The sequence below is a fragment of the Aulonocara sp. 'chitande type north' Nkhata Bay genome, linkage group LG7 (genome assembly GCF_057382095.1).
Source record: "Aulonocara sp. 'chitande type north' Nkhata Bay isolate Kocher_YH1m ecotype deep benthic linkage group LG7, A_spYH_male_GT1.1, whole genome shotgun sequence".
Lineage (NCBI taxonomy): Eukaryota > Metazoa > Chordata > Actinopteri > Cichliformes > Cichlidae > Aulonocara > Aulonocara sp. 'chitande type north' Nkhata Bay.
In genome coordinates, this window is record NC_141350.1 from 69,387,431 (window position 1) to 69,410,943 (window position 23,513).

The 23,513-nt window shown below is 48.0% G+C and overlaps 1 protein-coding gene across 1 annotated transcript in view; it reads right to left on the reverse strand.

The window, feature by feature from the left end:
• The window catches only part of LOC147326874 (uncharacterized), a 76,107-nt gene that overhangs the window by 7,923 nt on the left and 44,671 nt on the right, over window positions 1-23,513 (reverse strand). Inside the window, exon 7 of the mRNA XM_086302267.1 lies at window positions 8,553-8,639. Coding sequence (XP_086158393.1) covers window positions 8,553-8,639 — 87 coding nt within the window. The remainder of the gene's footprint in view (window positions 1-8,552; window positions 8,640-23,513) is intronic.

Below are 23,513 nucleotides of genomic sequence, written 5' to 3' on the forward strand. Positions count from 1 at the left end.
TTACCACAAAGACTCGAAACTACCACACAGACCCCACACTCCCAGAAAAACCCCACTCAACTATCACAAACAAAGGCTAAACTACCACAAAGACACCAAACTACCACAAACAAACATTAAACTACCACAAAGACCTTAAACTACCACTTTTACTCTAAACTACCACTGACAAACAACCAGAGACACCAACCACCAAAGATGCAACCCCAGCCCCCTCCCCCCAGACAGACTAATTGGTGGATGGATGGATGGATGGATGTTCAGGTGGATGGATGGATGGTTGAATGGATGGATGGATGGATGGATGGATGGATCGATGGTTGGATGGATGGATGGAGGGATGGTGGATGGAGGGATGGTGGATGGAGGGATGGATGGCTAGATGGATGGATGGATGGTTGGATGGATGGATGGATGGATGGATGGATGGATGGATGGTTGGATGGATGGATGGATGGAGGGATGGTGGATGGATGGATGGTTGGATGGCTAGATGGATGGATGGATGGATGGATGGATGGATGGTTGGATGGATGGATGGATGGAGGGATGGATGGATGGATGGTGGATGGATGGATGGTTGGATGGCTAGATGGATGGATGGATGGATGGATGGATGGATGGAGGGATGGTGGATGGATGGAGGGATGGATGGCTAGATGGATGGATGGATGGTTGGATGGATGGATGGATGGAGGGATGGTGGATGGATGGATGGTTGGATGGCTAGATGGATGGATGGATGGATGGATGGAGGGATGGTGGATGGATGGATGGATGGATGGATGGATGGAGGGATGGTGGATGGATGGATGCGCTGTCTTGTTGTGTTCAGGCTGTGTTTGAGCTGTTTACCTGTTACCATGGTTACTTTTCTACGCACTCACATCAATGCGTGAGCACTTCCTGCCATCAGCAATAACAGCAGCTATTGTTCTCGGTTTCTTTGGAGTCAAGAAGAATCTGTGAGCGTGTCAGTCTGAGCGCTCTGATCACTGACAGATGCTTGTCCACGCTGCTTCCTCTGAGCAGCGAGTGTGTAAAGAGGACGTGAGCATCATTTGTACACTTTAACACAACGAATCCCAGAGGAGGAGCTGCTGTCAGTGCCATAGACAAACAGACGCCCTCTTTGCTGTCACGCCGCCATTTAACGTGCGGTCTGTGACAGCAGACAGTCGTGTTCATTACAAGGACGGGTCTGTAGTTAACGGGCCGTAAACGGGCCTGGAGAACACAGAGACGCCTCGTCGTCACACTCCTGCCGTCCTGTCAGCGCCCTCGCCGCGAGGCGCACGCTTTCCCAGTATCACCTCTAACGATCAGAAGAGGCTCTCTCAGTTTGACTGCTGGATCATGCGCTTCTTTGAACAAACAACAGATAAACACTTATGCGTCACTTTCAGGAAACACGCCATCTGACATTTCGCTGAAAGGTTGAGCTGCTTTTATGTGTTCAGGTGCACTTTGAGCTTCATATCGCAGGTAAAGGCCACCTCAGCAGGAGGTCCTGAGAGCCAAGGAACATCAAGGTGAGGCCTCAGCCTGATCTAAGAAGTGCCAGCGACACCCCAGAGCTGCTCTACGTTTCACTCTCATTAAATGCAACCTGCTAAACCACCTCAGCGCGTATGCTAACCCGTTAACTAACCAGTGTCTGTGAGAGCAGACGGACACATCTGCTCTGAGCTGATTCTATATCTGTGAACAGATCACAGTGAAACACTGCTCTGATGGTGATATCTGTAGCTTAACCACAGTCAGGCAGCTCTTACTGTGACTAACCCGACCCCCACCGTTCCAGCTGTTATCCAGCAGTTACTGGCTGTTATCAGTGGTATTGTTCATCTACAATTATCTACAATGACCTGCTGATAAGTCAGAATTTAACACGAGGCTCAGTTTATCTCAGACAACGACAGGCCTTCTGCTCCACCCTCTGCAGTTTACACATATTCAATAACTGCTGTGGAAGTTTAGCTTCATCAAATGATGCATGGATGGATCCCATTGGCCCATTTACAGCTCGTTTCTATAAATCTATAAATATGGAGTGTTTGATAGAGTTGTATGTGTAGACAGTAGTAAGTATGATTACAGTAATGTCCACAGATACCAGTTTGGAGACGCTCACTCGGCATGTTTCCACGCTCTTCCGCGTTGTCATGGACACAGGTTTACCGGTGGAAATGTCAAACGCAGAGACCCACTACGACTGAAGCAGTCACAACTGAGTTATTTCTACAGTCAGTTTTAGGCGTCTGCTCTTATTGATATAATTCCAGGTCTGCACATCGATAACAGAATTTTGACGTGTTGCAGTCTTTGAATAATGGAGATGTGAGAGTTCAGAAGACTCTGGGGTAAATAAGGTGATGGAAACAACTGCTGATTGATCAGTCTGAACCCATAATTGAATCAGATACAGCGACCTAAAAGTCCACAAAAATCCCTGTTTGATGTTTCGGTAATGCCCTAACCCACCAGCAGGAACAAGACCCAATGCTAGAACATAATAATATACATTATTATTATGAAGCCACTTTATTCGGTTGCATCCTGAACATTAAATGCAGTTTTAGTGGTTTAATGTTCTGCTTGATTTCTCAGAGATGTCCGTGTGTTGGACGTCTCTGACATGTTTATTTATAAACAGGCTTGGGACAGATTTCTCAAATATTTGTGTTTCCTTGTGTTCTTCTGCTCTAATGACAAACAAGGATTTATAATAACAGGTCAGAGTAAATGTCAGTGTGGACCTGGCCTGTTTGTGCCACACTTCTGTGAACAGTTATTTATCATAACAGCCATAAAAGACACAAACACGCCCAAACTATGACAAAGACATCAAAAGAAATCTGAGCTCTTCTGACTGAAACAAGCTCCAAGCCTTGCTCCTGTCTCTTTAAGGCCTACTTTCTTCTGATTGACCGACATCTGGAAGCCTGTCTGCGCAGGTGGACCTGCACTTGCTGTAGCAGACAGACAAAAACTTCCTTATTTACCCCAGAAAACTTCAGATAGACTCAAAATAACCAGAAGGAGACACAAAGTCTCAGAACACCTTCAAAAATGAAATGAACAGAGAGAGCGCAGACGGCGAGCTGCTGCCAGGTTTCATAGGAAGCGGGATTAAAGAAGCACGCGTCCACACGCTGCTGTGTTTCCTGTCAGAGTTACTGCATCGGAGCAGAGAACGGACACTGCAGACGCTCGAGTGAGAATGATATCAGAGTGCCGGGAACGTGAGCCGAGCTGTCGGGGTGGAGATGCCAGAAGGCGTTTTGTGCGGTGTGCTGCTCTGTGGACTCAAAGGTGACTAAAACACGACTTACCCCCTTCAGAGAGCGGCGAGCGGCATGAGGAGGTCAGAGAAACACAGAGTTAAATTCAGGAGATCAAAGACGGTACCGCTCCGGGCGCTCCGACTGAAGCTCCATCGACTTAAAGAGCGAGACGGCTGATCTGTAGGACCGCTCGTCTCTGTGGAGATCTCAGAAACATACTTACATGCTGGTGAGGAGGATGAGCCGAGAGTGGGGTGAAGAGGCGGGAAAGAAAAACAGAGAAACAGGGCAATGATATCACTGAGGAGGAGGAAGATGTTTAGACCTCACAAACACTTTTTTACACGTGAACAACGTCAGCCTCTTCACCACAGGTGGAGAACTCCAGGCCTCGAGGGCTGGTGTCCTGCAGGATTTAGATGTGTCCTTGATCCATCACAGCTGATTTAAACGGCTAAATGACCTCAACATGTCTTGAAGTTCTCCAGAAGCCTGATAATGAACTAATCATTTGATTCAGGTGTGTTGATACAGGGTGAGATCTAAAACGTGCTTTTCCCCGAGCTCACCACAGCGCCATGTTTTTTTCGTGAACTGCAGTAGAGCAGCTTTTAAGATCCAGGTGATTCATAGAAGTCCACCATCCTCTGCTTGGCCACTTTAGGAAGCCTGCCGAGGGGCAGCCCAGTCGAACAACGCGTTTATACTACAGCTGCCCTGTAATAATATCACATTACTGGTGTCTCTACATCATCTCCAATAAATACAACAGCAGTAAGGAAAGGCCTTTAATCATATTTTTAGTGACAAAATGTGAAGCTGATTATTATATTATTATTTCACTAAGATGCCAAATTACAGCTCATGTACTTGGATTCCTGAACAGAAAGACGAGTGTTCTTCAGCTGCTGGGAGGTCATTACTGAGGCCTGCAAACATCCAGGAACACCTCCGAGTTTCCAGGGAGCACAAAGATCTTTGTGGCAGCTGCATCCACAGCAGAGATCCCAGCATGGTTTGGAGGCGTGGGCAGGTTAGTGAAAATCAACGGTATCATGAACAAGAAGGTCGAGTGGAACACGTCCTGGAGCGGAAGTGACCGATCGTGGGCTCAAACACCAACAATCGTTAAAGCTGCGGGGACAATCTGACCAGGAGAAATGAGTGTGGAGCTAACGGACTCAAAGATCGATGGCTCAAAGGTTTCTTTGGAAGTAAAAAAAAAGCTTTGATGACGTTTCTTGGTTATCTTTCCATCATGGACAACCCCTGTCACCCCATGCACACCCCCATGATGGACCATCGGAGCAAACGCAGCAAAAGACTCATCGCCCCGAAATGCAGAACTGACTGCCACAGTAAATCCAATAAGACTGTTTATCTCTTCCTCACTCTGTAGGTGATTTTCCTGAGACTTACCAATGTTATTCTGTTCCCTCTCAGACCGTGCAACAGTACCTTGTTTCATCCCCCATCATACTCTGCTACTCCCTTTATTCTATTGCACATTACTGTCACTTTCTAGAATCGCCTGCACTGATAGTTCAGTTATTTATTCTCCAGGATAGAGTTATATATATTACTTCGTTAGAGTTATTTGATACTATGTCTTGCACTATCCTACTGCATATTACTGTACACTACTATTCTTATTGTATATATTGTATATATTGTATATCTTATTCATCTGTTCCTCTGTCTCTCCTGCTGCTCTGAGCATGTACATGACAAAAGAATAGGGATGGGTATCGTTTAGGTTTTATCCGATACCGGTGCCAAATCGGTACTTTTGAAACGGTGCCGGTGCTCAAACGGTGCTTAAAGAATGGAGAACACAAAATTGGTCCTAAAACCTCTCATGCTCAGCTGTTTTTTGTAAAAAGATAACAATGTTAGCCTTTTCTGCAGCTATGGGGCATATATGGTATCACTCTTGGCTGGAAGCAGTGCTTAAACAATGGAAAAAACACAAACTTTGTCCAAAAACCTCTCATGTTTAGCTGTTTCCCTCTTTTTCTTTGGTCATTTTAGCCTTTTTGGCCAGGGTGAAGGGAGTATCTGCCATCAAACAAGAACACAGCAGCATGTAGCTATGATGATGTTTGCTAGTTCACCTTACATGCATTAATGTAATAACGTGGTTAGCCTACTCAACGTAAATTACACACGAACATTAAGCTACTCACGCAGAGAAGAACGGCTGCTGCTGCATCATCATCCTCATCATTCCTGCTACACTGGCAGGGCTAGGGGCCAGGACTCTCCTCTTCGGGTTTTTGGGGGATGTTGCTAACTCCGGGTCCGATAACAGGCACCACACCCGCAGTAGATGTGCACGGTGTGAGGTCTCGCAGCAAGCTATCAAATACGGCGCATTTCTCGGCTTTTAAAAAAAACGCTATGCGTCGCCAGGTGTTTCATCAGATTCGAGGTGTTACCTCCTTTGACAGTATCACAGTATCAGCTTAAAGCACTTGTTGCTGCTGAGTTTGCATCTTTTGCTGTGAAGTACAGCCAGACTTTGACCGCTTCGCCTTGGGCATTTTTAATCTGTAGCTCTGCTCTAAAAGAACGTACGTACCTGGACCCGCCTACTATCCTCGGAAACGTAAAATGATTGGCTAGAAGTGTATCACAGCTCAGAAATAAAGCACCGAAATGTGCGCTGCTTTTCGGTCTGGTTACTACCGTTTATGTCAGAACCGACACCGGTACCCATCCCTACAAAAGAATTTCCCTCGGGATAAATAAAGTCATTCTTATTCTTATTATCTGTGAATAAGCACTGTTAGCTGCTCTGTGCTCTTGTTTGTGTGACCAGAAGGGGGGCACATACCTCGGCAGGAAGCAAGTGAAAATCCCCTGCAGCTATAAGGCACCTGCCCCCCAGCTGCCCCCCTGTAGAGCCACCCCTGGTGACCTGGCTACTTTGTCCCACATTTACGTCTAATATGAAAATTCAACATATTTAACAGGGAAACAGCTTTTTTTTCGTATTCACAAAAATCTTCCTGACATTTGGGGCTTTGCTGTTTCCTCCACAGTTAATTAACCACCCGCTCTCATCCAGCCGTGATTTTACGGCATGACAGAAGCACGCAGGTGTCCTCACAAGAAATCTGTTTGAATGAATAAAAGCGGTTTTATTTATTTTCATTTAATTCATGAAATGAATAATAATTGTATTTCAGCGCACAGTTTAAATCGGCCTTGTTTCCTCCTCTCGGAGCAGCACCGAGGCGAGCGTTTACGCGGCTGCAGGAACATCCATCAGCGAAGCGCCGAAGCCTCCAGATCGTTACCTGAAGCGCGAGCGCTCCTCGGCTCGCGATGCCGTGCTATGGATTATTGATTTTTGATTTGCTGGCCGCTCGAGCTGAGGGCCTTTTTATCAGAGCCATTACCTCCTTAACGATCAGAGACAAAAGTTAATTATGTAATTATGGAGCCAATAAGTGACGTGTCTGCTCCGCTTTGTGCTGCTGAGGCTGAAACATTATCTCCTGTGTGCACATGATCGGCAGCGGCGGGCGGAGGCAGCAGATTAACGCTCACACAGGCAGATGCTAAATTGAATTCTCTGGACCCACGGCTGTCTGGGAAGCCATTAAGTAATCTCAACATTGGCCCTCTTGAATCACTCTTGAATCACTAAAAATCACTCTGCGCACGCTCTCTTTTATTGACTGTGAAAGAAAAGAAACAAACACGCGCCGCAAGCATTTACGAGGGAATGAAGTGGGAACAATCTGCTGACACAAATATGGGTTATTCTCCCTCTCGTTGCTCCGTCTGTGGCCGTGGAGTTTATAACTCGTCTAGTTAAATGACGGCTTTAACTCTTCTGATTCGGAGGATTGTGATTGGCTCCTGTGGTTTGGAGGACTCTGCTCTTCAACTGCCCTCAAAGTAATCGAGTATTTTTCAGTTCAGCTTTGGGACTTATTCTAAAGTTTTCCAGCTTCACATGAGGATGTTTAGTGCCACGGTGTGATATCCATCCCGTCCATGCAGGTCCAGTAAAACCTGCAGGAAGCGAGTGAACACGCCCTCTGCAGAGGGAGCCCGGTGAGGTCACAGGGTTACTTAAACCACTCCTCGGTGGCGGGGTCTCCGTGGTGGTCCACCCAGACTGCTCTGGGTCACGTCTCTGCTCCATCACCTAGATGTCAGGCACGGCGGAGTCAGTGAAGGGGTGGAGGCTCTTTGCTTCATCAGGTGGTGATCTCCAGCTCACAGTGGGACAGTCTGCAGCTAAGCCTCTCCACCCCCCAACCGCCCTTCTGGTCCTCAGCTGGATCGTCCTTCCCACCCTCGCCTGTGACCACCACAGTGATGAGCTTCCTGTGGAGGGTGGCTGGGCTCAGCCTTGGCGGAGGGAGAGGCCACACCTCCCCAAATCTGATTCTTCCTGCGGTTTCTTCCTGTTAAAGGGAGTTTTTCCTTCCCGCTGTCACCAAGTGCTTGCTCGCAGGGGGTCATGTGATTGGTGGTTTTCTGTATTATTGTCGGGTCTTTACCTTGCAATATAAAGTACGTCAAGGTGACGGTTAAAACTGAGTTGAGTGATTCCCACAGGCTGTCAGCGAGTGCAGATTACATTTAGGCGATAACACTTTACAATGAAGTAAGGACTTCCTGTTTTATAGCTGAACGCAGCTCAGGTATCAGGAGGTTATCATTATCTACGTCTCTGTGCTGATTTGTTTTCTTATTGAGGAATCACTTTTCAAATCTGCGACTGGTGTTTTGAGATGAATTAAACTCTTAAAAACTGCTGTAAAAACTGACCTTAGGGCTTAAATTAAACCAAATTAAAGAGCGAGCTTTCCTCGGTGAGCTGCAGCAGAAGCAGGAGGAGGGTGACGGCTGAAAAACGCCAGCCTGTTTGCCACTCGTCAGCAGGTTAACGCTCTGAACTTCACACACGATGCAGTAATTGGAGGGGAAAGGCCTCATGGGGCGTCCACTGAACTGGAGGTTAAGGGAGAGCGCGAGAGATTTAACTGGATAGTCATAAAGCCCCTGCAGGCTTGGCAGGAAGGAGAGAGAGCAGTACAGCTGCAGTGAGGCGCTGATATGTGAGAGAAGCAGAGGCCTTTATTTTGGCGGTTTAGGCTGATGTATTATTGGCAGACTGACACTGATTCTCCTGTACACGTGCGCTTCAGTTCAGCCCTGATAGTTTCTTAGATTAATCTTCAATGTGCAGTTTATAAACAACATCAGTCCTGAGCGCTGCACACACACCAAACACACACTCACTGATCTGACGTTGACGTCGGCTCCAGAGTGAAGCATCATGTCCACGGCATCCTCACGGCCGTGCCTGGCTGCCCAGTGAAGCGCCGTCTGAAAACACACACACGTCTGGTTTACTATCTTTGTGGGGACATTACATTGACATAATGCTTTCCCTAACCCGTACCCTAAACCTAACCATATCCTAATTGTAACCCTGACACTAAAACCACATTTTGAGTCTCAGAAAAGTCTTCAAACTCATGGGGACAGCACTTTGTCCCCATAATGACTGTTTGTCCTAGGGATGGGTATTGATAAGATTTTCATGATTCCGATTCCATTTTCGATTCTGTTTAACGATTCGATTCTTTATCGATTCTTTTAAAAAAAGAGGAGAACACTGAGGTCGATTAGCTTAGAACTTTGTTTTATATCTTCTCTTTGAACAAGATAGAAATTTAGGAGTAATATGGCCTTACAAACCCAACAGTGAGATCTCAAGAGATCCAGCCTACGGCTCTTCAATGGGGTGTCACAGGGTCCCCAGGAAAAAAAATTGTAAATGTAAAATAATAAAATAAATATTCTTCTGTAGCAATAACAAAGTATAACATAAATTATTCTGTAGCAATTACACAAGAATATCCAGTAATGTCCCTGCCTACAATTAAACACATTCACTTACTGAAAATCATCTTCTGTGGCAAACGGGTGCAAACCTTTGACCACAAACTGAGTCACTGCTCGGTGACATTCGTCTATCCTGCCTGAAAGGAGACGCTACCGGCAGACTGCAGCGAGAACTGCCAGCATCTGAGCCAGACTCTGTCTCATCATGGTCACTAAATGCACAGTAATGGCAGGTTTGTAATAAGGCAGATCGCGCTAACATAATATGCTGTTAGTTGATTATTTACCTGCCGCATTAACGGGAGAGGACGTGCAAACGTTACCGCTGCTGCTGGTTGAGATTCACGAGTCCGGAGCGAATTAAAAACACGACATTCTGTCATGGTCCGCGGCCCGGCGTCCGGGGTGCTGCTGGGATGTCCACGCCCACGAGCGTGGCTGCTAACCCCACACCTGCATCCCATCCCAGGCGATCACCAGGTGGACTATTTAATCCTGCCCTACCTGCTGCTCCACGCCAGTCCGTAGTCGCCTCTCAGCGGTAACGTACGCCTGCGGGAAAAGAACTCGTATGACAAACTCTCCATCGGACCTAACACTGTTTTTTTTTCCCTGTGTACCCAGATCACAACTCGGCGTGTTTTTGTTTTCGAGCCACCTGCCTGTCCACCTGTCCACCTGTCCGCCTGAGATTTGGTTCACATTCAGCTTCGCCGTCTCGACCCCTTTTGGAGCTCCACCCCCCTCTGGTTCACTCGGCCCGGCTATCACCCCTCTCACAGCCCCGCTCTCGGCGTTCCCTGTGCGGTCCCTCGGTTTCTTCTGGTTTCATACGTTGTTTTTCTGGCTACCCTCACGGGACACCTTTAGTTGCAATAAAAATTACTTTCTTTATTCGCTCCTACCCTAGTGTGTGTGTTCTGCTACTGGGTCCTGCCTACGCTCGGAACTTCGGTTCATGACACATTCATTTAAGGTCATCGTGTGTTTTGTGAGCAAACGCTTTTGCATATTCGTAGTGTTTCCTCCCTTAAATGAAATATCTACTTTGCAAGTATTGCAAGTTGCCCTGTTGTCATCCGTTCTCGTAAAGTGTAACCAAACTTTTGAGTGTTAGGCGCCGTGTTTCCTGCCAGGTAAATGACGCTCCGCAACATGGTGACGTCATTCGGGGCGACTGGAATCGATAAGGGAATCGTTTGCAAAAATGGCAAACGATTCCAAGGAACTGAAACAGTAGGAACCGGTTCTCAACAAGAACCGGGTTTCGATACCCATCCCTAGTTTGTCCCCACAAGTATTGTGGCATGACAATTTTCTGTCCTCACAAAACTATCTAAACATGCACACACACACACACACACACACACGCACGCACGCACACACACACGCACACACACACACACACACACACACACACACACACACACACACACACACACACACTGTGAAAGTCTGATGATTTTCAGTTTGAGCAAGCTCTTCTATTTCCACCTCCCCCTTCCTGATCCTGGCTCTCTTCCTGCTAAAAAGCAGTTCTTCCTTCCCACTGTCACCAAGTGCTGCTCGTACATTGTAGTTGGAATTTTCTAATAAAATCGCTGTTGGGTCCATTTTCTGCTACATAACGTCTAACCGCCTTTCAGAAACCCAAGGTCACCTTACAAAGAACACAATTAATAAAAGGAACAGTAGTGATAAAATACATCAAATAAGTTAAAATTACAAAACAGAGCGTGACAACAGATAAAATCAGCATTAAAGCGAATAAGCCAGTTTAAACAGATGTGTTTTGAGCTGTGTCTTAAGTACAGAGAGGGAGTCAATATTTCTTAGTGCAGGAGGAAGAGAGTTCGAGAGCCGAGGAGCAGAGCGACTGAAAGCTCTGCTCCCCACAGTGATGAAGTGTGAGGATGGAACGGTAAGATGATGATCTGAGAGGGCGGGAAACAGTGGTGATATGGAGCAGGTCACACAAATATGCAGGAGCAGATTTATGGACACACTTGTATGTAAGAAGTAAGATTTTAAAGTTTATCCTGGTTTCTACGGACAACCAGTGAAGCTGCTGAAGAACTGGGGTAATATGAGCTCTTGACTAGTGCAAGTTATGACCCGAGCTGCAGAGTTTTGAAGAAGTTGGAGTTTATGAAGGGACTTTTTAGGGAGAGCAAATAGGAGGAATTAGTAGAGTCCATGTGAGTAAACTGGTGGCACAGCTGTGGATGCATATAAGGCAAAACACAGAGCCTGTTTCTGTGACATGGGAACATCAAGAGATGTCAACAAAACACCAGGAACAGAACTGTGGAGCTCCATAAGTGTGGCTCAGTTTGAATACAATTTGGTGCCATTTACAATTAAGAAATACAGACAGTTTCTCTCTTTACTCTTAAAGTTAACAAATATGTTTTTATATTTATCTAAAAAATAAACATTTAGTCTGATTTGATGTTACAATTAAAAAAGTGTTTTGATCTGAAGGGTAAATATCTGGTTTCCACTGTATATTTGATGATTGTCAGCACAAAGAGGGAGAGAGAGGAACAGAGAGAGAGAGGAACAGAGAGGGAGAGAGAGGAGCAGAGAGAGAGAGGAACAGAGAGGGAGAGGAACAGAGAGAGAGAGAGGAACAGAGAGAGAGAGGAACAGAGAGGGAGAGAGAGGAACAGAGAGGGAGAGGAACAGAGAGGGAGAGGAACAGAGAGGGAGAGGAACAGAGAGGGAGAGAGAGGAGCAGAGAGAGAGAGGAACAGAGAGGGAGAGGAACAGAGAGAGAGAGAGGAACAGAGAGGGAGAGGAACAGAGAGGGAGAGGAACAGAGAGAGAGAGAGAGAGAGGAACAGAGAGAGAGAGGAACAGAGAGGGAGAGGAACAGAGAGGGAGAGGAACAGAGAGAGAGAGAGGAACAGAGAGAGAGAGGAACAGAGAGAGAGAGGAACAGAGAGGGAGAGGAACAGAGAGAGAGAGAGGAACAGAGAGAGAGAGGAACAGAGAGAGAGAGAGAGAGAGGAACAGAGAGAGAGAGGAACAGAGAGGGAGAGGAACAGAGAGAGAGAGAGAGGAACAGAGAGGGAGAGGAACAGAGAGGGAGAGGAACAGAGAGGGAGAGGAACAGAGAGGGAGAGAGAGAGAGGAGCAGAGAGAGAGAGAGAGGAACAGAGAGGGAGAGGAGCAGAGAGAGAGAGGAACAGAGAGAGAGAGAGAGAGAGGAACAGAGAGAGAGAGAGAGGAGCAGAGAGAGAGAGAGAGGAGCAGAGAGAGAGAGGAACAGAGAGGGAGAGAGAGGAGCAGAGAGAGAGAGGAACAGAGAGAGAGAGAGAGAGAGAGAGAGGAACAGAGAGAGAGGGAGAGGAGCAGAGAGGGAGAGGAGCAGAGAGAGAGAGAGAGGAGCAGAGAGAGAGAGGAACAGAGAGGGAGAGGAACAGAGAGAGAGAGAGAGGAGCAGAGAGGGAGAGGAACAGAGAGGGAGAGAGAGGAGCAGAGAGGGAGAGGAGCAGAGAGAGAGAGAGAGGAGCAGAGAGAGAGAGGAACAGAGAGAGAGAGGAACAGAGAGAGAGAGAGAGAGAGGAACAGAGAGAGAGAGGAACAGAGAGGGAGAGGAACAGAGAGAGAGAGAGAGGAACAGAGAGAGAGAGGAACAGAGAGAGAGAGAGAGAGAGGAACAGAGAGAGAGAGGAACAGAGAGGGAGAGGAACAGAGAGAGAGAGGAACAGAGAGAGAGAGAGAGAGAGGAACAGAGAGAGAGAGGAACAGAGAGGGAGAGGAACAGAGAGAGAGAGAGAGGAACAGAGAGGGAGAGGAACAGAGAGGGAGAGGAACAGAGAGGGAGAGGAACAGAGAGGGGGAGAGAGAGAGGAGCAGAGAGAGAGAGAGAGGAACAGAGAGGGAGAGGAGCAGAGAGAGAGAGGAACAGAGAGAGAGAGAGAGAGGAACAGAGAGGGAGAGAGAGGAGCAGAGAGAGAGAGGAACAGAGAGAGAGAGAGAGAGAGAGAGGAACAGAGAGAGAGAGGAACAGAGAGAGAGAGAGAGGAGCAGAGAGGGAGAGGAACAGAGAGAGAGAGAGAGGAGCAGAGAGAGAGAGGAACAGAGAGAGAGAGAGAGAGAGAGAGAGAGGAACAGAGAGAGAGGGAGAGGAACAGAGAGAGAGAGGAACAGAGAGAGAGAGAGAGGAGCAGAGAGGGAGAGGAACAGAGAGGGAGAGAGAGGAGCAGAGAGGGAGAGGAGCAGAGAGGGAGAGGAACAGAGAGAGAGAGAGAGGAGCAGAGAGAGAGAGGAACAGAGAGGGAGAGAGAGGAGCAGAGAGAGAGAGGAACAGAGAGAGAGAGAGAGAGAGAGGAACAGAGAGAGAGGGAGAGGAACAGAGAGAGAGAGAGGAGCAGAGAGAGAGGGAGAGGAACAGAGAGAGAGAGAGAGGAGCAGAGAGAGAGAGGAACAGAGAGGGAGAGGAACAGAGAGAGAGAGAGAGGAGCAGAGAGAGAGAGGAGCAGAGAGAGAGAGGAACAGAGAGGGAGAGAGAGGAGCAGAGAGAGAGAGGAACAGAGAGAGAGAGAGAGAGAGAGAGAGAGAGAGGAACAGAGAGAGAGAGAGAGAGAGGAGCAGAGAGGGAGAGGAACAGAGAGGGAGAGAGGAGCAGAGAGGGAGAGGAACAGAGAGGGAGAGAGAGGAGCAGAGAGGGAGAGGAACAGAGAGGGAGAGAGAGGAGCAGAGAGGGAGAGGAACAGAGAGAGAGAGAGAGGAACAGAGAGAGAGAGAGGAACAGAGAGAGAGAGAGAGAGAGGAACAGAGAGAGAGAGAGAGGAGCAGAGAGAGAGAGGAACAGAGAGAGAGAGAGAGGAACAGAGAGAGAGAGAGGAACAGAGAGAGAGAGAGAGAGAGGAACAGAGAGGGAGAGAGAGGAGCAGAGAGAGAGAGGAACAGAGAGAGAGAGAGAGGAGCGGAGAGAGAGAGGAACAGAGAGAGAGAGAGAGAGAGGAACAGAGAGGGAGAGAGAGGAGCAGAGAGAGAGAGAGGAACAGAGAGAGAGAGAGAGAGGAACAGAGAGGGAGAGAGAGGAGCAGAGAGAGAGAGGAACAGAGAGAGAGAGAGAGGAGCGGAGAGAGAGAGGAACAGAGAGAGAGAGAGAGAGAGGAACAGAGAGAGAGAGAGAGGAGCAGAGAGAGAGAGGAACAGAGAGAGAGAGAGAGGAACAGAGAGGGAGAGAGAGGAACAGAGAGGGAGAGGAACAGAGAGAGAGAGAGAGAGAGGAGCAGAGAGAGAGAGGAACAGAGAGAGAGAGAGAGAGAGGAACAGAGAGAGAGAGAGAGGAGCAGAGAGAGAGAGGAACAGAGAGGGAGAGGAACAGAGAGGGAGAGAGAGGAGCAGAGAGGGAGAGGAACAGAGAGGGAGAGGAACAGAGAGGGAGAGAGAGGAACAGAGAGGGAGAGAGAGGAGCAGAGAGAGAGAGGAACAGAGAGAGAGAGAGAGAGAGGAACAGAGAGGGAGAGGAACAGAGAGAGAGAGAGAGAGAGGAGCAGAGAGAGAGAGGAACAGAGAGGGAGAGGAACAGAGAGGGAGAGAGAGGAACAGAGAGGGAGAGAGAGGAGCAGAGAGAGAGAGGAACAGAGAGGGAGAGGAACAGAGAGAGAGAGAGAGGAGCAGAGAGAGAGAGGAACAGAGAGAGAGAGAGAGGAACAGAGAGGGAGAGGAACAGAGAGAGAGAGAGAGGAGCAGAGAGAGAGAGGAACAGAGAGGGAGAGAGAGGAACAGAGAGGGAGAGGAACAGAGAGAGAGAGAGAGGAGCAGAGAGAGAGAGGAACAGAGAGAGAGAGAGAGGAACAGAGAGGGAGAGGAACAGAGAGAGAGAGAGAGGAGCAGAGAGAGAGAGGAACAGAGAGAGAGAGAGAGAGAGAGGAACAGAGAGAGAGAGAGAGAGAGAGAGGAACAGAGAGGGAGAGAGAGGAACAGAGAGGGAGAGGAACAGAGAGAGAGAGAGAGGAGCAGAGAGAGAGAGGAACAGAGAGAGAGAGAGAGAGAGGAACAGAGAGGGAGAGAGAGGAGCAGAGAGAGAGAGGAACAGAGAGAGAGAGAGAGGAACAGAGAGGGAGAGGAACAGAGAGAGAGAGGAACAGAGAGAGAGAGAGAGGAACAGAGAGGGAGAGGAACAGAGAGAGAGAGAGAGGAGCAGAGAGAGAGAGGAACAGAGAGAGAGAGAGAGAGAGGAACAGAGAGAGAGAGAGAGAGAGAGAGGAGCAGAGAGAGAGAGGAACAGAGAGGGAGAGAGAGGAACAGAGAGGGAGAGGAACAGAGAGAGAGAGAGAGGAGCAGAGAGAGAGAGGAACAGAGAGGGAGAGAGAGGAGCAGAGAGAGAGAGGAACAGAGAGAGAGAGAGAGAGGAACAGAGAGAGAGGGAGAGGAACAGAGAGGGAGAGAGGAGCAGAGAGGGAGAGGAACAGAGAGGGAGAGAGAGGAGCAGAGAGGGAGAGGAGCAGAGAGAGAGAGGAACAGAGAGAGAGAGAGAGGAGCAGAGAGGGAGAGGAACAGAGAGAGAGAGGAACAGAGAGGGAGAGGAGCAGAGAGGGAGAGGAACAGAGAGAGAGAGGAACAGAGAGAGAGAGAGAGGAGCAGAGAGGGAGAGGAACAGAGAGAGAGAGAGGAGCAGAGAGGGAGAGGAACAGAGAGAGAGAGAGAGGAGCAGAGAGGGAGAGGAACAGAGAGAGAGAGGAACAGAGAGAGAGAGAGAGGAGCAGAGAGGGAGAGGAACAGAGAGGGAGAGGAACAGAGAGAGAGAGAGGAGCAGAGAGGGAGAGGAACAGAGAGAGAGAGGAACAGAGAGAGAGAGAGAGGAACAGAGAGAGAGAGAGGAACAGAGAGGGAGAGGAACAGAGAGAGAGAGGAACAGAGAGAGAGAGAGAGGAGCAGAGAGGGAGAGGAACAGAGAGGGAGAGGAACAGAGAGAGAGAGAGGAGCAGAGAGGGAGAGGAACAGAGAGAGAGAGGAACAGAGAGAGAGAGAGCGGAACAGAGAGAGAGAGAGGAACAGAGAGGGAGAGGAACAGAGAGAGAGAGGAACAGAGAGGGAGAGGAACAGAGAGAGAGAGAGAGGAGCAGAGAGGGAGAGGAACAGAGAGAGAGAGGAACAGAGAGAGAGAGAGAGGAGCAGAGAGGGAGAGGAACAGAGAGAGAGAGAGGAGCAGAGAGGGAGAGGAACAGAGAGAGAGAGAGGAGCAGAGAGGGAGAGGAACAGAGAGAGAGAGGAACAGAGAGAGAGAGAGAGGAGCAGAGAGAGAGAGAGGAACAGAGAGGGAGAGGAACAGAGAGAGAGAGAGGAGCAGAGAGGGAGAGGAACAGAGAGAGAGAGGAACAGAGAGAGAGAGAGAGGAACAGAGAGAGAGAGAGGAACAGAGAGAGAGAGAGGAACAGAGAGAGAGGAACAGAGAGAGAGAGAGGAGCAGAGAGGGAGAGGAACAGAGAGAGAGAGGAACAGAGAGAGAGAGAGAGGAGCAGAGAGGGAGAGGAACAGAGAGAGAGAGAGGAGCAGAGAGAGAGAGGAACAGAGAGAGAGAGAGGAACAGAGAGAGAGAGAGAGGAGCAGAGAGGGAGAGGAACAGAGAGAGAGAGAGGAACAGAGAGAGAGAGAGAGGAGCAGAGAGGGAGAGGAACAGAGAGGGAGAGGAACAGAGAGAGAGAGAGGAGCAGAGAGGGAGAGGAACAGAGAGGGAGAGGAACAGAGAGAGAGAGAGGAGCAGAGAGGGAGAGGAACAGAGAGGGAGAGAGGAGCAGAGAGGGAGATGGAGAATGAGGACAGAACAGAAATGAACAAGAGCAGGGACTCGCAAGTTTCTTTTTAGGTTTGTTATTTTTCAAATTCTATATTTATTAAGTTCTGCAGCTTGTTTGCACAACAAGGCTAAATAATTATATAAATGTTTCTGAATCTAAACAGTGGACTTTGGTAGAATTAAAAAATAAGTGTAGTGCAGGTCTATGATGATTTTTACTGCTACTATCATCTAGTTCTGATTCTGGTTCTGTCTTGATTAAGTTCTAAGTAGTCCTGATTTTGAACTGTTGTAGTCCTGTTTAGTTCTGGATCAGTTCTGGGTCTGGTTGAATTGGGGTTTGGTCCTCATGTCTTGATACAGCCCTGATTTTGTTCTGCCTTGCTGCTGAATTAAAAAAATAGTTTTTTAATTAAGCCCCCCCAATCCCACATGCATACTACCCTTTAGGGCTAGGCCCCGGGTGTATCAAATGTCTGCCTCCGCCTCTGGTCCTCACCCACAGAGGGGACGTGTGGATATCTGCTGAGGACATTGGTAGAAACCTCAGACTGAGAGCAGAAAGTCCTGCTTTGAAGTGAATTCATGGTTAATTAGTTTAAACAGATTTGGCTGTGAGCTGCACGCAGACACACAAACTGCTGTGAGATAATGTGAGCTTTAATTTAACCCAACAGGACTTAACTCTCTGCTAAAGAGCCACATTCAAGGACGGTTATCCCATCGCCATTGTGTGTTGTATTAGAACATGCCGCTAATTGTGTTTCTTAATGTGATCTAATCAATCTGAATAAGCGGCCTGTGTGAAGGACACGAGGATACGAGTGCATTCACAGCGAGGGACAAACATTTAGAAACATTTGTATTTAAATCTGCTCAGTGAGCGAGCTCACATTAACTCTGACTGTGTGTGATGGTTTCATCCTGCTCAGATAAGCTGACATGTTCCCCTCCCACAGGGTCAAAAATCCGTCACCGTCACAGCTGCAGCAACACTGGTGCAGTTTTACAGAGCTGTGAAGTCTGCAGCAGGAAATCAGAGTGAAGTCATCTTTTTTCCGTCTATCCATCTGTCCGTGTGTCTGTCAGCCCACCATCCATCCATTCATCCGTCCATCTGCCCATCTGTCTATCCATTCAACCATCCATCCATCCATCTGTCTATCCATTCAACCATCCATCCATCTATCCATTCATCTGTCCATCCGCCCATCTGTCTATCCATTCAACCATCCATCCATTCATCCGTCCATCCGCCCATCTGTCTATCCATTCAACCATCCATCCATCTGTCTATCCATTCAACCATCCATCTATCCATTCATCCGTCCATCCGCCCATCTGTCTATCCATTCAACCATTCATCCATCCATCTGTCTATCCATTCAACCATCCATCCATCTATCCATTCATCCGTCCATCCGCCCATCTGTCTAGCCATTCAACCATCCATCCATTCATCCGTCCATCCGCCCATCTGTCTATCCATTCAATCTCTGGACTCTCCACCATTTGACCTTAGAACTGAAGAAGCTTCTCGGATGAGAGGTGAAACGTCTTCAAGTAACTTAAAGAAGTCCAGACGCTTTTCTTTGCAAGCTCCTTTGACTACGATGACCTGGATGACTGAGAACCTTCACAGGCATATCCATTCAACCATTCATCCATCCATCTGTCTATCCATCCATCCATCCATCAGTCTCTCCATCCATCCGTCCATCCATCAGTCTCTCCATCCATCAGTCTCTCCATCCATCCATCCATCCATCCATCCGTCTATCCATTCAACCATCCATCCATCCGTCTATCCATTCAACCATCCATCAATCCATCCATCCATCCATCTGTCTATCCATTCAACCATTCATCCATCCATCCATCTGTCTATCCATTCAACCATTCATCCATCCACCCGTCCATTCGTTCATCCATCCATCCATCCATCCATCCGCCTATCCATCCAACCATCCATCCATCCGTCTATCCATCCGTCTATCCATTCAACCATTCATCCATCCATCCATTCATCTGTCTATCCATTCAACCATTCATCCATCCACCCGTCCGTTCGTCCGTCCGTCCGTCCATCCATCCATCCATCCATCCATCTGTCTATCCATTCAACCATTCATCCATCCATCCATCCATCCATCCATCTGTCTATCCATTCAACCATCCATCCATCCATCCGTCCATCCATCCATCCATCCATCCATCCATCCATTCAAACATTCATCCATTCATCTGTCTATCCATTCAACCATTCATCCATCCATCCATCCATCCATCCATCCATCCATCTATCCATTCAACCATCCATCCATTCATCCATTCAACCATCTATCCATCCATCCATCCATCCATCCGCCCATCTGTCTATCCATTCAACCATTCATCCATCCATCCGTCTATCCATTCAACCATTCATCCATCCATCCATCTATCCATTCAACCATCCATCCATCCATCCATCCATCCATCCATCCATCCATCCATCCGCCCATCTGTCTATCCATTCAACCATTCATCCATCCATCCGTCTAACCATTCAACCATCCATCCATCCGTCAGTCTGTCCGTCCTTCCATCCATCTTTTCCGGTATGGGAGTGGGTACACTCTGGATGGGTCACCAGTCCATCAGAAAGAAAGACTTCCTGCACATGTCTGAACTTGCTCATGATGAGCTTTGACAGAACAGCAGTATCTGATACTCTGGGAAGAAGACAATAAGAGCTCTACAATAACCATCAAAGTGGACTGACTCTTCTTCTCCACATTTTTAAGTTTACAATGTTTAGTTCTATTTTTAAGCACTGGGTGCTGCCCCTCAGCAGGCTTCGGAACCTAGCTAATCCTAAGATAGCTGGTTGAAGGGGAGAAGCTAAACAGCTAGTTTCAGAGAGAGGGTGCACTGAGGCCCAGTGTTGTCAGATATTATTTTGAATCGTGAATCATGGAAAACTACTCTGGTGAAGTCCAGGAATAATAATGTGGAGCTGAAAGCAGCAGATCCACTTTTCAGAGTATATTATTTTTCTTTGTGTGTAAAGTTCTCATTGGCAGCTGTGCTAACACTACGGCACAAACACTGCACACAGAGACACAAAGATGGACTTACAAACTGTGTGTCCGAGTGAGTGGAAGAGGAGAAAACAGAAAACGTTAAACTTAGTGGGAGAATGAAGGGCTTGTTTCAAATATCAGACTGTAATCCTAATATTAAAGTGACTGTAGGAGGAATCATGGTCATTTTCTGTTTTTTTTAAAAAAATGGAGTTTCTTGCCCTTCTTTAACTACTTGCAGTGGTTTTTGATGTCTGTGGATATATAATCCCACACAACTCATCAGTCCTCCGTGCTGTATTAAAGCTGGTTTTGCTTTAATACAGCAAACATTTGATTCATGACTCATTCTGATGGATGTTAAAGTCGTCCTGATGCGAGTCCTTGGTAAGATGCTGCGTTTCCTCCTCACACTGCTTCATCAGAAGCCCCTCCTCCTGGTCCTGTTATTTGGACCCCTTCCCTCGTGGTGCTGCTCTAAACTGGATTAAACAGCCTGAACATCGTTTTCTGCTGTTTTCCGCCCATTTAATTATGCCGCACTGATGTTCCTCATTCAGCCAACAACCGTGAGCGTGAAAACCGAGCGGGGCGCCGCCATCACAGGAACAGGAGGGGAAAAACCTGTCAATGTCCACAGGATGCTTCATGGAGGTTTATTTTGGCAGCGTGCCTGTGTTGGCGGCGAGGTGCAGACTGACCACTAAGCCCAGAGTTTTCATTAAAAGGTGCTAACTGAAGCCGGCCTCACCCGCCGGCCTCTTCCAACACTCGACCAGATTGTTCGTGCCTCCACCTCAGCCTCACACAGGCAGGTGTTCAAGACTGCAGAGGACACATTTATTCATTTCCTCGAGTCAATCAGAGGCAAAACTTACTTTTCCAAACTCAAACATCGAATGCTTTTCTTCTCAGAGCAGATTATTCTGCATTTACGGCAATGCTCTGACGAGCCATAGGCTGAAAGAGTCAAACTGATCCGGACGAGTAGAAAGCACTGATGCATCTGAATAACGATCAGCTTGAATTAGAGTCCAGAATCTGTTAGTTTGAATGAGTTTTTTCTGACATCTTTGATTTAGAGTCTACTACAGAAGCAAGGACACATTCTCACAAACACCAGCAGACTGAGAGACCTGCAGGCTGTCTGAATGCAGGATCTCTGGATCGTGCACAGTGCAGGGATTTTCTGTTCCTTTAAATGGTTAACGAGCCAACTAGAACACGGGCCAACTCAACGAGCCACAAAAGCTCCATGTTACACATTTGCAAACATGACAGACACCTGTCCGCCTCAGCGGGACACTCGGGCCTCCGAGAGACGCTCACAGCCGTTGTCCTCGCACAGATCCGGGGGTAGCGCCGACAGTGACCCGGCACAAACCGCCGACTGCCTGCCAACAGTCGGGCTCGGTGTGCCGAGCATCTGTCGGCCCTTTGGAGGTGGAGGAGGGACGCGCGGGATGAGTTAGCGCCGCTCGCCTGGAAGCAGCAGGCAAAAAGCACATCAGAAAGGCGTCAGCTTCACTCCTTCCGTTTTGATCAAGCAAGGCATGAAAAGGAGAGCAACGCTGTCAAGTGGCGAGAGGGCTACGCCATTAATGTTGTTATTTCTGCACGGGGAGGTCTGTGCAGCTAATGGAAGGGGGGGCACATTAGGCGAGGCCATATGGAGGGGTCCCTTTGCCGGAGCTCTTGAATAGGCAGCTTAGAGCTGTGTGAAATTCTGCTTGTGTAGAGTTTTCAAAGACAGCCTGCAACAGCTCTGCCATATGTGGCGCTCTGAAAAGCCGGCTCTTTATTGGCTGTGGAGTCACACTTTGACTTAACAATGAATATGAGGAACATATGCTGGGACGGGGTCTCAAAGAGCTGCAGGAGAAGAAAGGAAACCACAGATCGATGCAGGAGCGCCGCTCACAAACAAGGACAATCTCGCCGTTCCCGAGATCCTCCGCTCAGCACCGTGAAATCAAACCGCCACCAAATAAAAGTACAGAGGCTCCGGCGAATGGCTGTGGAGAAATTATCAGTCCCTCCCATCTGCTGGGAGCCGAGCCGCCTCCCTTCAGGCTCGCTGTCTGCTCAGATATTAATTACCATGTAATTACAATATCATTACACACGCCCGCTGTCTGGCTGCTGGGCCGCTCCAATCGCACGCAGGCCTAATGAGCGTGGACCCGCCATCCCGATGCGGCGTCCAAGGCGCGCAGCGGAAGGCCAGTCGGCGCCGGCGTGTTTGAGCCCCCCGAAATCTCCAGACCCCGAGACACAAAACAGCTCAACGAGCTGACCACAGACAGGAAGACGCACATGCGATAAGGCCGTGTTGTTGCTGCGTTTCTTCATTTTATCAGTTTGATAAAATCTCTGACTTTTAATTTTTTTTTTCCATATTTGTGTCCGTTTCTGTCTCTTTGTCGTTGTTTTGCGTTTCTTTGTATTTGTGCTTCTTAGCTTTCGGCAGGGTTTAGTCTCTGTGCGGTGGTTCGGCGTCTCTGTGCACGCCGTGTTCGGTAATCCGTCCATGTTGCTGTGATTAACCTGATGGCAGGCTGTCAGAGCTGTCAGCCTCTTTGAAGAGAGGGCTGCACGGCTCGCAGCGCAGTGCTGCATTTCTGCAGGTGTTTCAAACAAACACACAGGACGTCTGAGTGAGGCCAGTTTACATGAACTGAATTTTACATTAACGCCGCCCTCTGCTCGCGTGAACGTCCGACTTGTTTAAACTCGCCGTGGTGACGGGAGACAGGAGGTGAGGGAGCTGCTCTCTGTGATATGGGCGCTCAGCTAATTGAGGCAGAAGGCAGAGGTGTTCTGTTGTGTTCAGATGATTCATGTTAACGAAGCCAAACTCACCCCCTTCATGTACGGCAGGTTTGCATCACAGGAGGCCGTCAGCGGCAGCCGGAAAGAGTCAGAACACAGAAGCCGATGAATTCACAGTGAAACAGCCTGAGAGCAGGACTGAAAACAGGAGGGACAAAAGCTGCTGGCTGCTAAACTACTGTCCAAACTAACGTGGAACAAACACATCCCGTCGATTGATTTATTGGTCATGACCTTTCACTCATTCAAGAGTCGAAGTGCTGCTATATTTATTACTGCACTGCAGTGGTTTGTATCATATCTATCTAATAGACTCCAGTTTGTGCATGTAAATGGAGAGTCCTCTTCACACACTGAGGTTAATTATGGAGTTCCACAGGGTTCAGTGCTAGGACCAATTCTGTTTACATTATACATGCTTCAAATTCAAATTCAAATTTTATTTGTCACGTACACAGTCATACACAGTACGATATGTAGTGAAATGCTTGGACAACTGCTCGTGACCTAAAGAAAACAAAAAAGGAAAAGGCTATGAATAAGATAGGAAATAAATATGAAAAATTAAAATGCTTCCCTTAGGCAGCATCATTAGAAGACATAGCATACATTTACACTGCTATGCAGATGACACCCAGCTCTATCTGTCCATGAAGCCAGATAACACACACCAATGAGTTAAACTGCAGGAATGTC